The sequence below is a fragment of the Sardina pilchardus genome, chromosome 2, assembly GCF_963854185.1.
Source record: "Sardina pilchardus chromosome 2, fSarPil1.1, whole genome shotgun sequence".
Taxonomy (NCBI): Eukaryota; Metazoa; Chordata; class Actinopteri; order Clupeiformes; family Clupeidae; genus Sardina; species Sardina pilchardus.
Window position 1 is genome coordinate 27,865,054 of NC_084995.1, and position 15,913 is coordinate 27,880,966.

Below are 15,913 nucleotides of genomic sequence, written 5' to 3' on the forward strand. Positions count from 1 at the left end.
TTATCCACGTCTAGCTCCCATACACACCTGGCTGGTGCAGGCGCTCCACAGGTACACACAGGTGCCCAGGCCTACGCTGAGCACGTTGAGGGAGGACCAGTCCACCAGGTTCAGGTAGAAGTCGTCCTGAAGCTCAGGAGCGTCTAGCACCTTGAATGGGATCTTTGAGATCTTTCGGGTCGGTTTCCTTGGTGACCGCAACAGTTTCTGACTAGGAGAGACAACAACAGTGGAGAGGTATGAGAACTAAAACTGAAAAGCAACTTCCAAGGTTCTCTAGTCTAGACAATTAAAAAGGCTTTATTGTTGTGATTTCAGCATCAAACCTTTGTAAGGAGAGGGAGATGGAGAGGGGGAGAGAGAGAGAGAGAGAGAGAGAGAGAGAGAGAGAGATCCTTTTCTAGTGCTTCTTAGAAAAATGCTCCTATTCAAAACAAATTGATACGAGAAATAAACACATAACATGCCAAGTTACCTGTTGCTGCTGACCGGTGACAAAGAGTATGGCGATACACTGTTACCATCATCTGGTAGGGAGCGCTTGGCACTGAGGGAATACTGTTAAAAGAAAAGACATAGCCACCTTCAAAAAACATCTGTGACCCACACACAACTACCTTTAAAGGCTGATCACACACTAAAGAAACTGTGAACAGAGATATTGAACTGTCTGAAGCTGAAGCATGTTTTGGGCTGTTTCACTGTAATATACTGATGGGATCAAGAAAGTCCCAAAAAAAGATCAAGAAAAATCACAAAAAGACAGAGCTAAGAGTTGCAAGAAACAGATGAGTTTTAAGGAGCAGGTCCTACTCACACTGAAGAGGCTTCTCTTCTCTGGGGTGGAGGGCTGTAGCCTGCGGTCCTCTGTCTGGGGGTCCTGCACCTTCTCGATGCCCGCGCCCAACAGCTCGTTCTTCAGCAGGGCAGAGTAGGCCAGGCCGTCTGCTGCAGGAGCCAGGCCACAGAGAGCAACACATATCGGTACAGTTACCAAAACGCCACAGTGAGAGAACGCACAGGGAAGCCCCACTGGGGGAAAAAATACAGCTAACAAGCAGATACAAACACACCAGCAGTATGTACTGTACCACGATGCTCAGGCATTGTGATATGTGACATGTGCAAGATATTTCAGTAGATCTCAAACACATAACTGTGTTTGTCTCATAAACTGATATGAGAAATCAATGTTTAAACAGACCACAATAATTATACCAGCAGCAATGCCCTTATACCACATTAAAAGTCATCACGGCACAACACTGGGTAAAGGCTAGAAAACATCTGCTAAGCATTGACAATGCTTGTGAGACGAGAGTCTTTCTTCTGCACCAGACATAACTGAAAAAAAAAACAACATCAAGCAAAGAAACTAAAAGAAATCACATGGTTTCCTTTTCTGCCCTCTGGCTAATAGATCTTGTGAATATGGAGGAAGAGAGACAGTAGCGATCACAGAGGAGGAAGAGACTGCAGCGGAGAAGGCCAGAGGAAAGGAGGTGAGCAAGCTCAAACTATTCATACAAGCCTCAGCATGCGTTGCCGTGGTTACCATGCTGAAGCAAGGACAGACGCATCTGCACAATTAGAGCTCGAAGAACGATAATTTGGATCCGATGGAGGGGGCCATATAACACATTTCACTGTTCCACAGGAGAGCGTTTCATTGCTGGCGAGCCTGAGGATATTCTCCCATCTCTTTATAGCATGGATTACGTACATTAAAACCCTGCCATCTTTCTAATGATTATACTGATTCACGTTCTTCTGTTGTAAGGGGTACAAAAGACTGTGACCAAAAAAAAAAACATAAATAGGTGACATTAATTGAGAAGTTTCAGTGTTACCCTTGCTGTTGTCTGATGTGCCATCTTTTGTCTTTCTGTTTTGATTGTGCGACTTCTCATTTTCCTGTAGACAAACAAAATAAGGGCCATGAAAAACAGGTTCCCCCAATCCCACCGGGAGCATACTGTACATTCAGACACTGGACGGTTCCCAGTTTGATGCTCGATGCTGATTAAATGAACTTCATCCTCACATTTATGCGATGGAAATTCACACTCCAATTGGCCCCGGCTCGAGATGGAATGAACCTGTCCCCATGCTTACTGGGAGACGAGAGAGGAGAGTTGGTCGGCGTCAGTGCTCTCATGACCTCAGTCATCTTCTGCAGGTAGGACAACATAGAGTGTGAGGACACCAAAAAAATTAGATATGTATACATTCAAACAACATTTTAAGGAAAAAGAGGGGTTGCGATGCTTTCAACACATCTGTTGACAAAGTCAGTGTCATTGTGACGTGTAATCACTACATATAGGGAGGGAAAGTAATTTCATTGCCCCCTGCTGTTTTCCTTCCTACCGCTGAGCAAAATGATTGGAATTCTGCATTGAGAGGTTTTATAAATCGCTTTCTGATAAGAATGAAACCACTAGGGGCACAGATTTTCACTTTCTCTCCCTATAATGATCCCAATTTACTGCCTCTCCCCATGCATGATGGAGCTGTGCTAGCACAAAACTGTTTAATGAATGAATGCACTGTGTGACATTCTAGAACATTTGTGAATTAAGATTTCTACTGAAATACTCAAAAACAGTCGATACATGAAAAGGTGTGTTACCTTAGTGGGCCCTAAGTGACCCAATATCGCATGATATATTGGGTCGCACACTAAACAGATGGTGGTACATACAATACCATTATAATACAAATACCAAGATAATAATAATTGAGAGATCTATACATCTGTGGACAATGTTTTTGTAACTATTGGAGGAAAATTCTTTTAGGATCAAATATGTATGAGGCCACATGCACCAACTCTGAGGACGAACTGGAGGTCACAGATCCTCTGTTAAAGATCTCTGTATTAGGTCATCAGAATTATCTAGCATTACACTGATACTGGAGTCTCTGTTTGGGAGTAGTCAGTATCTGTCCATTATCAGCCAATGTTGGGTGGGAGGATTCACCTACAAACAAGTGATTTTCCCCACCCAGAAAGAGACTACACAGAACAGGGAAACACAGTTTAGGAAGGTAAATGTCTTACAATTGGGCTGGCATTGTCATTCTGGATGTTGATCTGTCTTAACAGCCGGCTCTCATACTCCTGGTCCATGGCTTTACAGGTTATTGGTGAAAACCTGAATTTAAAATAAAAATATAGAAATACACACTTCAGTTTTGCAGCTGTAACTATAACACACGCACAAGTCAACCAGTAAACACACTGACCGGATGCATAGCAACAGAGGTTTTACAGAACCTTGTGCCTTACAACACCAAACAGTTATCTTGTTCTAGACTATAAACCTGAAAGATCAGCTTTTGAGACAGGCTGATGGGCTAGCACAAAAATGCAAGTTATTTTCTCAAGCCAGCACACAATTAAGACAATCTACAGACGTGCAGCCAAGGTGCTGGTGATGGACTGACAATTATCCGCCAATCTCAACAAAACGTTGCATTTGGAAATGAATGTGCTTATCGCAGGTTTGTTTGTTTAGATACCAGGTTGCCGTTTGCTAAAATAGTGAGCTAACCAACGCTACCTAGCTGGCAACGGCGTCAAGTCATCAGACAGAATATTTTCTGCACGTTCATAAAATGGTTTACGGTAGTGCTTCTCAAACGGGTTTCTTACTTGAGACCTTGTTGATAGTGGGCTAGTTCAACAAGTCAGATACAAATTTTCTAGACTGTTTTTTGGTGCCACTATGTAATAGACCAATTATGAGCAAAATGTACACAATATGTGCATTAACAGCACAGCAGCTGCCAGATCCATGTAAGCACAATACTATGCAGGTATCTGTGTAATATAGGGGGGACAAGTTGGCTACAATGTGTCTATCATGATGCCTGATGTACATCACGTCAGCATATTCGCATAGCTGAATAAGAATAAGGATGCAACATATCCAGCTGACTCTCTGCTCATGTGCTGCAACGACAGGGGCCTTATCTTTCTCCCCCAAGTCAAACAATAAATAACCACTCCTCAAACTGTCTACATGGATGCATATAACAAAAAAGTTCTGCCGAGTTCTAACCCACATAGCATGCACATAGTTACATCAGGTCCGTATTGAACATACAGCATCAAAGAAGATGGAGTGAAAATATTTCTCAGACATTGGAGCCAAACACATGGCCAATAAATCCCTGTTTTGCATTCCCAATATAATCCACACATCGAAATGCACCTTCTGCCACCATTCAATAAGACAATTGCATAGCCATACCGTCCTAGCGTGATAATGCTGCATTATTCTCTACAGAAATCTCAAATATCTATCTAATTATACAATTACATTTTTCATTAATTTTTCTAACACGTTCTGCCAAACGAACAAATTTACTAGCAATGGCAATGCCAAAATACTGCCAGCAGACGTCAATAACAAAGTATTTCCAAAGAACCAATGTTCAGGTGAACTTTTTGAATGATTTGTGTAAAGACCATTGAAAATAAATTGTGTAAAAAGACCATGGTAAATTTGAAATGTTGTGTTGGAATGTTTATCAGTCTGGATTCTGAATTGAATGTAATGTTTCGGTATTCAATGTGTCACTGCGCGCATTAAACTGACTGCAGTATGTGGTGTGCTATAGTAATACATGTGAATGCAATGCTCTTGAGCAAGAGGATTGCAACCACACTGTCTATTTTTCCTTTTTCATGTGTAATGACCGTCGTAATGTCAGGCTTGAATAAAAAAAAAAAAAAACACTACCGTAAAACTTCTTATATGCGCTCTATAAACAACGACAGATTAGCATTACGACAGGTCAAGAAAACTAGCATGAGATAATGAGCAATCCAACATAATACACAAGCAACCACACCATTAGTGATTGTTTGAAATAAGCTACAGTAAACAGTCACGATTGACCAGACATGTCCCTGAGGTAATAACAACAGACATGAAAGCAAAAGTACCATTGCAAGCTAGCGTTAGCAACTACATCAATGTTCTATTAACAATTAGCTACCTATGCTAGCTAGCGATACCTAACGTAAGAGATCAAGCAGCCGTCCAGTAATGTCGAGCTTGATGGCTAACAGTCCGTGATTCAACTCTAAAGTTAGAACCCCCTAGCTAGTTCCAAAGTTAATGTCGCCAGTGTATTCCAATAACTGACTATCTAACTATTAAAACAAAGTTGGTATGCACACAGTTACTCTTCAATGTCTGTCTATCGTAAACGCTCACAAAGTGAATGAGCTTTCAAGGAGATAGTTAGCTGGCTAGCAAGGATAGTTTACTGTAGTAAATTTATGACACAAACGACGAAGCCATTCGATTTTACATGTACAGCAACATGTTAAACATCAGTCGTTAATGTGATCTGAATCAAATTCATCCAAAAATTGTGATGCGCACTTGGTTGTATTAAGTATTTTCTTATTTTACATACCAGCTGTTTGTAAAGTTTGTAACTGCCTCTCCTTTTCCTGTGTGCAGACTGTTTGCAAATCGACTCTCTCACATCAGACGCTTGCCTGCCTGCCTGCCGATTGTTGTTCACAGGTCGAAAGGTTTTCTGGGTAATATCGCGTGGACACTAGTTTTGAATCCGTGCGACATGTTTCTATGGTGACAGCTGCTTGCTGAGTGATTTGGTCCTTTTCTTTTACTGTCAGTCGTGTTTGATCTTTTATAATTGTCTAACTCGTTTTAAAGCTAATAGTGATTCCTGACCAAGTTTCATGAAGAGTGAAAAGTGTGACTTAATTTCAATTTAGCCGTAAGTAACATTAATGTTAGATGACACAGAATAGGTTGATTGATTCATTCATCCTAGCAGACAACAATGCAAGTGCATGGCTAGTTCTACAATTTTGAAGTCAGTTAGCTGCTAGCTACACTCAACAGTATCAGCAGCATCAAATCATTAACGTTAGCAGCTAGAGGATTTTTGTTAGGTCACTGACGTTACCTCAGTGTTCTCAGGTCGGTTTCAGACTTTTGTCCAGCCCTCTCTCTCCCACCCCCTATGACACATCAGGAAGTCATTGCGATTAGCTATTTCTTTCACAAAAACATACAGCCAGATTCACATTCACTGCTGCTGCTGCTGCTATGCTATGTAGCGATATGCACCCTACTGTATCTCAATTTTGATCAACATTATTTGGTTTCGTAGCTGTAAAAAATGGAGGAGAACAATGCACAGAGACCCCTTTTGTTTATGCTAACCTACTTGCTAATGAAGCGTCGAAGAGATCTTAACAGTGTGGATGTTGAGAGACGGAATGAAATCCAGAGACGATCAAGGCTCAGGCAATATTTTTTACAGAAGCAGAAGAGGACCCTGATGGTATGATAGTTACACATCACTCTATATATGTTTTGTGTGTGTGTTTGTTTTAAGATTTACTGTAAAGTTCATTGGCCATTCGTCAATACGGCCACAGGGCTGTGATAAATATTTCAGCAAGGTCTGCTGAAAAACTTTGTGCCACACTGTGTAGGCTAAAGAAACAGTAGGGTTATATAGGATGTAACTAAACTGAGACTGTTTGAAGTAATACCAAATAGGCATTGCATTTTAATACAACATAGCTCTGTGTTGATATGGGCTAGTAGACTCTTTAGATGTCCAGTATGTCTGTATGACATCTCACTGTACTGTGCACTGTGTTTGATGTTTTTCCCTCTGACAGATGCTCCTCACTCAGAGCAGTCAGAGTTGTTCCTGTCCAATCCCTACACGTGTCTGGAGCAACACTGAGAGCACCGACTGGTGGGAACGTGTGGTCATGCGTGAGTTCCAGCCTGCAGATTGGTTGGAGAAGTTCCGTATGAGCAAGGAAACATTTTTCTTCGTGTGCGGGAAGCTGAAAGTGCGGTTGACCCGGCAGGACACCCGCCTGCGGCCTGCGTTGCCCCTGGAGAAGCGCGTTGCCGTGGCTCTTTGGCGCCTGGCCACCAATGTCGAGTACCGCACCATCAGTGAGCTGTTTGGGGTGGGCCGCTCCACGGTCTGCAAGTGTGTCAGGGAGGTCTGTCACGCCATCGTGGTGCTGCTCAAGCCTCTGTACCTGTGCACGCCCAGTGAGCAGGAGCTGGAGGACGCCGCAAAGCTCTTCCAGACGCGCTGGGGCTTTCCGCACTGCGTGGGGGTCCTGGGGAGCCTCCACGTGCCCATCATCGCGCCCTCCAGCAACACGGACAGCTACTGGAACTCGCAGGGCTGGCTGTCTGTGGTCATGCAAGCTGCCGTCAACGGCCTCGGGCACTTCTGGGACGTCTGCGCGGGCTTTCCTGGCGGCACGGAGCACGTGGCCATCCTGCAGAACTCCACCCTCTGGGCGCAGGCCTGCGAAGGTGGTCTTGCGCCGAGCCCTCCCAGGAGCTTCATGGGACGGCCCCTCGGGTACCTGATGCTGGGGGACGCTGGGTACCCCTTGCGGAGCTGGTTGCTCAAATGCTACCCTGAGCGCCCGCAGATCACTGCCAGCCAGCAGACATTCAACCGGAGGCTCCTGCGTGCGCACAGCGTCCTCGATGTGGCACTGTTGCGCTTGCGGGCGCGCTGGCAGTGCCTCCACAAGCGCAATGACTGCGGGCTGGATGTCGTGCCCACCATGGTGCTGGCCTGTTGCATCCTGCACAACATCTGCGAGGTGCACGGGGACACGTTTGTGGAGGATTGGGTAGATGTGGTGAGGCATGGGGAGTGTCCTCAGCCCGCAGACACACTGTCCCCCTCAGTCGGGGAGGATGAAGTAGAGGAGGTGCGGGGACTCTACTGTGAGTACTTTCAGCAGCAGGAGCAAGAACATTCTCAGCCAAACTAAGGATTCCATTTGAGAGATCAAAATGCAGCAGCAGGCCAGTCCATTATAACAGAGCTTGAAGGGACAAATATGTCCCAGTATTTCAGTTGAAGGCATATGATCACACTCAGTTTCACCAAGTGCAACTGTATTTTTTTCGCTCCATTGACATTGCTTGTGCCTTGAACTGTAAGCCTATGCTTAGCACAAGTGATTGTCTGCTCTGTTTCTATGTGTGGATAGCAAAAATGAGAGGGAAGGGGGCAGCTGGCTACTGAGAAAAAAATCAGTACATCAACCCAATTAAAAGTAAAATATAAAATGTGGTGCCCTTACCTCTGGTTGGGACAGTTCCTGGTGTCCTGCTTCAAATGTTCTTGTTTGGAATCTGTTCTTTCCAGGTCCTGTGTAGCTTGAAAGACAGAGCGTTGCCAAAACAGTCAACAGTTTTTGGGAAAAGTTTGTTGCATTTAGCTAGCATTCAATATGTCCATGTGGTGTACCAGGGTTTGGTGAGGGCATGCAAACCCAGTTAGTTTGCAATTTAAAAGTAATCTTTATTTAAAATTGGTTAAAAAAAAAAAAGGAAGCTATTTCACTTATTTAGAATGTCAAAAGTCAAATCACAATAAATTAGAGTAAAGCTATCGTATTGTTTCTCAAAATTATGACGTTTCGGGTTGAGACCCTGCTTCAGAGGAGGAAAGTCTGGGTGGTGTGTAGTGGTTAAGGACCTATAGGCTAGCGTGCTGCCTGAAATATGTTGGTTCCATTCCTGGCTACCACCGTACTGCAAGGCATTTAACCCCAAGTTGCTCCGGGGACAATGTAATGACAATGAAACCCCTTGTAATATAGTTGACATAACGTAAGTCACTTTGGATGAAAAAAGTGTCAGCTAAATGTAATGTAATGCTCTGTGCACTCCAACAAACTTGCTGTGAACCCTTCATAAATGATAGGGTACTATGCTCTGTGTAAGCATATTGTTTGATATTAGGAGTTAGGAATCAAGAACTGATTCTACATTTTTCAATTCGCAATTGTATTTGTCCAACATTATCAATGATCATTATCATGATCAATTTCTGCCATCAATTCCGGCAAACTTTTCAGACAGTTGCACTGTGAATTGCAAGATGTGCTGTGGTGTAAAAAAACACTGTCTCTGTGACACTGGGAACTTCTACGAAGGAGTAATGGCACAGCAGAGACAGCATTGTTGACAAGTTTGATGGCAATAGCAGATATCATGTTGTTCCCAAAAGCACACGTTAATCTAACTAATATGCTAGCTAAGAGCTAGCTGATAAACAACAAAAAACAATCAAAATATAATACAGTGTCAGAAAAGTAAAATGTTCTTTTTACATCATCTTTTGTTTGTCAATATGTAAAGGCTATGATATAGGCCTAGTGGTTCCTCTATGTGTGTTTGTTTGTTGTTAACATTGGATCATGCACATTCACATCCAGTCAAGTGGATTTGTGTGCTTGCAGAAGGCTTGTGTGGAGGAGGGATGTAAAGAGAGATTACACATCTGGAGCAGCAGAGCATTACGCCCCCTGTAATCATGTGCATTGTGACTTTTGACATGTCCGTCATCATGATTGTGGCTGTTCTTGCCCTGGTCTCCCTCAGTTCGCTCAGTCCGGAGGACAACAAACAGCCCCCGTTCGTCCCACCTGTCATGTGGTCAGCTGCCAGCGGCACCTGTAAGGGCAGCATTTTCTAAAGGGTGGTTTTGATCAGTTTCTTATTGTTTGCTGCATTGTCCTCTATTCTGGGACACTCTGCGATTAAGTGTTTTCCTTCAGAGAAGCTCCACCAGTGATTTGTTGGTAAGTAGCATAATGCTGTTTTTACTATGATTGTTTTACTATTATGTCTTCAGTGAGATTCATCTGTCTTTTGGCAAAATAAAATACAGAGTTTGGTCTCTGTATTAAGTTATCCCAAAATTGGCAAGGGACTTTCACCAGCTTTCATTGTATGGTGTAGTTTTAATGGCTTTATTGAATATTGAATTTTACAGGTAAATTCAAAACAGCTTTCAGAGACTATCATATGCATGAAGAAGCTCACTATCTGTCCATAATCCTTCCTTAAAGAAGCAAATACAAATGATGTATCCACATTTTTGTACAAATGAATTAGCGGTTTCTTTATGAACAATCTTTACAGAGGAAACTAAAACTATAAATGATCATACTTGGCCCATTAAGAAGCAACACAGACTTGGCAGGACTGCTTAATTGATGTGTATGCTGTAGTTTATTTTAGTGTACCACCTGTCTCAGGGACAACAACAAGACTGCTATGAGCCAGACTGACACAAAGCGGAAGACACCGTGTACAGTATTACTTGGAGTTGATCTAATTAAGTTATTAGCTGGTGAGCAATGGAGATTCGTTATTATGCAATCCTATTACACTCACAAGTGACAGAAGAGAGAAATATGAACATGCAGCAAATACCTTCACTGAATAATTGTTGCAACATTTGTTATTTAAATCAATTTTCCCAATGAAGTTGAGTGGACTGTGCAACTGCACATTTGGTTCAGTCAGCCTGCCATTTTCTGCCATACAAAACACAGACACAAGTTTTACTAAATCTTTTGTTGACCATGTGATGACTATTCCCAGATGAGTCAGTTAGGATAGAGTTGTTACAGTACATGCCCGATGGTGTTAATGAGGACGTGCATCAGTTTCTGACTGAGATATTGGAGAGGCAGAGTAATACATACAAACCAAGGGGAGGGCATCCTCATTGAATCCCTCCAATGAGAGTGGCTGCCACTCGGATAAAAACAACTGTTTCTTATCGTACCGCGCACCGGTGTAGTCTTCTCTCGTTCATTCAGTCCAAGACAGGCTGCACGTCTCCACCATGATGCTACACCCAGTGATGATATTTATCGTCGCCTTCAACACAACTATCACTGTGCTTGAATGGGCATGGCTTCTGTCTGAGATTATGAAGGCGGGTCGGGAAGATGAGGATCTATGAGGATGAGTAAATGACATTTTAGGTGCTCCTCATTTTGAGGGGGTAGCTGCTTCAGTACTACAATAAGTGCAATGGATTGACAGGGGTGGAAAAAAACTAAATGGGAAGGTAAGACTATGACTACATACACTACACACAAAAGTTGTTGGTCTGTGTTTCTCTGCATGTGCTGTTATTTTCTTCCGATAGTCATTCAGGGATGGAATCCTGTTCGAAAACCAGCTGCTATGCTGAGTATTCAAGTAGTAATCCTCTAATCCAGACACGTTCACCTCAAGATAATGCAAAGACTTCTCCATTCATTGTCATTCCTAGAGATGTGTCTGGTTCAGGCAACCATACAAAGCTTACCAGCGTATGAGCTACAGATTCATTCTGTGGCTAAAGGATTAACTTCTCAACTATAAATGTCCTACTGCATTGGGGGTCTGATTAAAACAGTGTTAAGCTTCTTTATATTCTTCGTATCAGATCAAGACCATATCTTGAGAGTCCTATGATATCTGATTTTCTGTACCGGGCCTTTCATGTAATAATGCCATCATCTGCAGTATATCCATTCCATTCTCAGAAAATGATTCAAATTGTTTTCAGACATGTTCCTCAAATGTGCTGTCCTTTCTTCATGCTGTTATATGAAGATCAAATAGATGAACGTACCTCCAAACGAGTGCACTTAACAAGGGTTCAATATGTCCAAATATTTTCCCCTTGTGATAAAAAAAAATGTCAAGGATGTTTTTACTCCAGACAGCTTCTCCCTCAGGTACTGATGGACAAGGAACATTCTGACTTTATTAGCTACATCCCTCCTTCACGAGATGCCATCAGCCTGCCTCGCCATGTGCTATATATACTGGTGGCAGTGGTTCTGGTGGTAGTGGGTCTTTGTGCCATTGTGGGACATCTAATCATCGACCTGATGCATGACCTGGCAGGTGCGCAGTTATCCATGGTGTGTTGTGCAATCCATCAACCCATTCTTTTGGAACTTGACGACATCCCTTGTGAAAAGTTTGCAAAATCTAACCATCAACCCTCCCTCATCATTCATGTTGTCATGTGATTGATAACACAGTGAACCGAGATCAAAAGGATAAGACTTTCCTTCAGTGTGCCAACGAGTCTGTGTCTCCTCCAGCAGTTATATTGTACTTATCATATGGCTCATTTAAAAAAAACAGTAAGCATCAGCATTGATTGTTTTAAACTGGAAGACAACCCAATAGATGCTATATGAGCTAAAACGTATTCAGGAGAAACATTGCATGTCTGTGTTAGCACATGATGTCCTGTTGCATGCAACAACAACAAAAAAAACAGACATCCTTAAAAACATATCATGTGCTGTTCTGTTTTTGGACTATTCTAGACCAGCCTCATCTACGGTTATAACATGTTGAATACATCCTAACATTGCTTAAAAAACTCTAACCTCACAGCATTAACCACAGCACCTTTTTACCAAGAGCATGCAGAGCAGTGTTTCATCTCTCCCCCATTTCTCATGTTTGTCATTTAGACTTGATCCTTGGTCCCAAACCTCCAGGAGATGATGAGGAGAGCTGCAGAGAGGAGAAGCGAGACCGGAGCGAGGCAGCTGTGATGAGGAGACACAGCTGCCACGGGGCGAAGGAACAAGAGAAGACCCGACTGGAGAAGATACCGGAGGGACGGGGCCCAAGTTCAAGATCTGTCCCAGACAAAGGCAGCGATACGGCTCGCGTTGTATTACCCAAAATCAGCATCAGTACCAGCAGTAGTGCTAAGTAGGATCCATGAAAGTTATCTAGAAGTGTGTCTGAGCAGCACCACAATACAGTATATGTTTTTTTTTAACAATAAAATTACCCCAAAAATGAATTTTCAAGGGCCTTTTGTTTTTCAAAAATGTTCATAACTTTTCTCCATTAATAAATCACAAACTATGATGTTGGCAATGCCTCACTTCATTAATATAATGGAAAAGGTAAGAGATTCAGTTTTAGTCTGCTTCATTTGCTCAACTTGTGTTATTAGACACTGAAGAACAGAATGTATACAGAATCTGGTTACATGCATATTACTGAATGATATTCACACCAGGAGTTTTATGAATTACCTGGTGGCCTAATTCCAAGTGACTCACCAGATGCATTAGTCAGCTGTCCACTCACTACGTAGAAACCTATACCAGCCTAATGCGCCTGGGGAACATTGCCAGTATCTGAGCCTTATAACAATGCACAAATCCAGTGTCCAGACCTTCTCAAGGCCATTTAGAAGAGGGATGTGCTCTTTGTGAATCACAAGCCCCCCACAAGTCTGGGATGCAATCCTCTTCCTCACCCGTATACTGGACTACACATTCTTATTACAATCATACTCGACATGATACCTAGTCAAAAAACGTAATCCATAACCTGAATTGACCTACACCTGGCAACAGGTGTCTAGTCTTTGTCACTGCAGTCAGTAACACAAATTTCAACAAAATGTTGAAAGACAACACACTGAACTATGGGATGCACTCTTAAAGGAGTCATATAAAATGTTAGCAAGAAGTGGTTATGTATTGTAATTTCAACATCACATTAACATCAAGAGGGGGAATCAAATGAGAAACCAGCATCCATTAGTCCTTTTAGAAACCATAACAGATAGCTTGCTGTAAAAAAAACAAAACAGATACATCATGACAATTACGTCAAGGGCAGGGCAGGGCAGGGCTGGGCAGAGCAGGGCAGGGCAGGGCAGGGCAGGGCAGGGCAGACAGACCCTAACGAAGCTGTCCTCTGCAGACATGAAATGCACGTGGCGCCTGTGAGGCAAGGCAAGTTCAGGGCCAGCAGATGCCTGAGACCAGAGGCAAAGCTGGAGGCACTGGCCCAGGCTGAGTTAATGGAAGAGGAGAGCGAGAGCGATGGCCACCCCCATAGTCCAGTTCATCTCTGATGATGCTACAGACACCCCCGTGTGGTGTTTGGGAAGAGCGTTTATGCAAGAGGCCTGGACACAGGCGAAGCCCTGGTGTAGATGGAGATGTCATTTTGAAAACAATTAGAGGTCAACTTGCTTATGGGCAGAACTTTGATTTTAACCGTGCATGCGCTGCGTTGTCAGACTGTAAAACAACAATTTTGTCCATGAACTGCAATCCAACAGCAAGAAACTGTTTCATCTGCCAAACTGATTCATTAAATTCACCTGTGTCAAAACTGAAACATGTCCAAAGCTCAATTCATTTGAAAGGCTTCATCTTCATAGAATTTCAACTAAAATTGCAATTTGTATATATACTGAAATATACTGAAATGATGTGTTTTCAGAGATGAACGATTTAAATTAATAAATCATTATTGGCAAAAACATGTAGGCCTAAAGCTTTGGTTGACATCTAGTGCTCATTCAGGATATTACAGCTTGCTCCAGTTCACATGATAAGTTCATAATATGATAATAACCATAACAGACATAGGCCTAAAAAATGTACGTGTTCTAAACTTTTCAGGACAAGTTGTTCTAGAGCCTACAACCTACAGGTAGGCTATTAAATATTTGTAGGTTTATTATGAAGTTGTGGTCATTTTGTACGTCCTTGATTACGGATGAACCATGCCACATATTGGTTGGTGCAGACAAGGCAGCATTTGCAAAATAGCCTAATTGTTTTCTTATTAGGCTATTATCTAAAATTATAGCAATACAATATATTAGTAGAATAATGTTATCAGGTTGGTAAGAGGAATAAATGTTGGGAGATTTCTATAATTGCCACGTCAATCTTCAGAATAATAAAATGCACTTGATCACTACAAATGGGTCAAAAAGATGAAACCATAACGGCAAGATATTTCTGATTTAGGACAGCTGTAGGTCCGCGTGCAACTTCACCCCGCTGTCGTAATTGCTCTGAGGTGGGGGCTGAGGTGCCGCGTGAAACAATACGGCACAGCATCTTCAACCACGGCAGCAGCATCATCCAGTGATTGGATTTTGGATCTACCTCTAGCAACTGACGAATGCAAAAAAATGGTTGTCATTTGGACCAATCTTGTTTCCAATGCCAAAGAAATGCATAAACGGACCCATGCATGGATGATGTAAATTCGAGGGGTAACGCGCAAGGTTACCCTCTTAGTATGGACTGGACCGATTCCGAGGAACAGACCTGGAAAGATACGGAGAGGTAAGGACGTGGACTTACGATGCATAGCCCCATGGACTAGCCTATACGTTAATTAGATCGTTGTGTACAATTAATTTAGCTCCTGTCTGCTGCAATAGTGTAATGAATCGCGCGCTATTGTGTGCCGCTGTCGTTCTTTTGCACCGTATAGCCTACCCAACCAGACAACATACCTTCACGGAGCTGCAGTAGCCTACCACATTGAGGCCTTGGCTACACACGTTTACATTTAAAGAACGGCTCATCATCATTGTTGTCTGATATAAGAAAACTGCCTTCAAAATGTCATTTTGAGGATAGGACAATACAACCCCATGGACCATGCGCACACACTCACACACTCAGAGCCCCATATAATAGAATAATTATTTGCCGGGAAATAGCTGGGCCTACAAAATATACAAACTGTTAGGCTACGTTATAGCAGTTTGATGCATTGTTGAAGTTACTAAAAGGGATAAACATGTGGTCGCCTTAAGTGTTGATAAGATTATTTTTCCGAGGCCTGAACATATATTGCCAGTCTGCCCTATAGCCTACTCACAGTAGGCTAATGTCTGGAAGTCTGAGAAGATATTGGCTGTTGTCTTGTCTTGTGTGGTACAGTGTTGATTGCTTTCAACTAGCATGGATTATATTTCTATTTGACAACTGGTTATATGGACGCAGGCTTGTGATCATTTGATTTTTGTATGGGCCATTCAATTTGTTTTTGAATCTGATGTTATGTTGATATGGTATAGCACATGAGTAGGCCAAACACATCTTTAAGTCTGACGAGGTATAACAGGACAGGACTGTTCCAGCAGCTGAGTTTAACAGCTGTTCAAACTATGCAGGGGTGTGAGTAAGAAAGAAAGCAGTTGCAACAACAGGAACCTCACTCCTAAGTGCCACCCCAATTCCTAAGAGCGGTTTACTCACTTC

The 15,913-nt window shown here is 42.6% G+C and overlaps 3 protein-coding genes across 3 annotated transcripts in view; 2 read left to right on the plus strand and 1 right to left on the minus strand.

Annotated features, from left to right (window-relative positions):
- LOC134068515 (fizzy-related protein homolog) overlaps positions 1-5,542 on the minus strand; it is an 11,123-nt gene extending 5,581 nt beyond the window's left edge. Inside the window, exons 1-7 of the mRNA XM_062524182.1 lie at positions 5,437-5,542; positions 3,065-3,158; positions 2,045-2,173; positions 1,851-1,914; positions 818-948; positions 476-558; positions 28-211 (exon numbers count right to left, since the gene is read on the minus strand). Coding sequence (XP_062380166.1) covers positions 28-211; positions 476-558; positions 818-948; positions 1,851-1,914; positions 2,045-2,173; positions 3,065-3,133 — 660 coding nt within the window. The 5' untranslated portion in view covers positions 3,134-3,158; positions 5,437-5,542. The remainder of the gene's footprint in view (positions 1-27; positions 212-475; positions 559-817; positions 949-1,850; positions 1,915-2,044; positions 2,174-3,064; positions 3,159-5,436) is intronic.
- Positions 5,543-5,612: 70 nt separating this feature from the next.
- On the plus strand, positions 5,613-9,721 carry LOC134068522 (uncharacterized). The gene is made up of 3 exons (XM_062524194.1): positions 5,613-5,766; positions 6,166-6,339; positions 6,686-9,721. Exons 2-3 carry the CDS (start codon positions 6,175-6,177, stop codon positions 7,820-7,822), a joined length of 1,302 nt encoding a protein of 433 aa, XP_062380178.1. The 5' UTR covers positions 5,613-5,766; positions 6,166-6,174; the 3' UTR covers positions 7,823-9,721.
- Positions 9,722-14,843: 5,122 nt separating this feature from the next.
- The window catches only part of LOC134068529 (myomegalin-like), a 55,853-nt gene continuing 54,783 nt past the window's right edge, over positions 14,844-15,913 (plus strand). Inside the window, exon 1 of the mRNA XM_062524231.1 lies at positions 14,844-14,986. Within this exon, the coding sequence (XP_062380215.1) occupies positions 14,892-14,986 (95 nt within the window). The 5' untranslated portion in view covers positions 14,844-14,891. The remainder of the gene's footprint in view (positions 14,987-15,913) is intronic.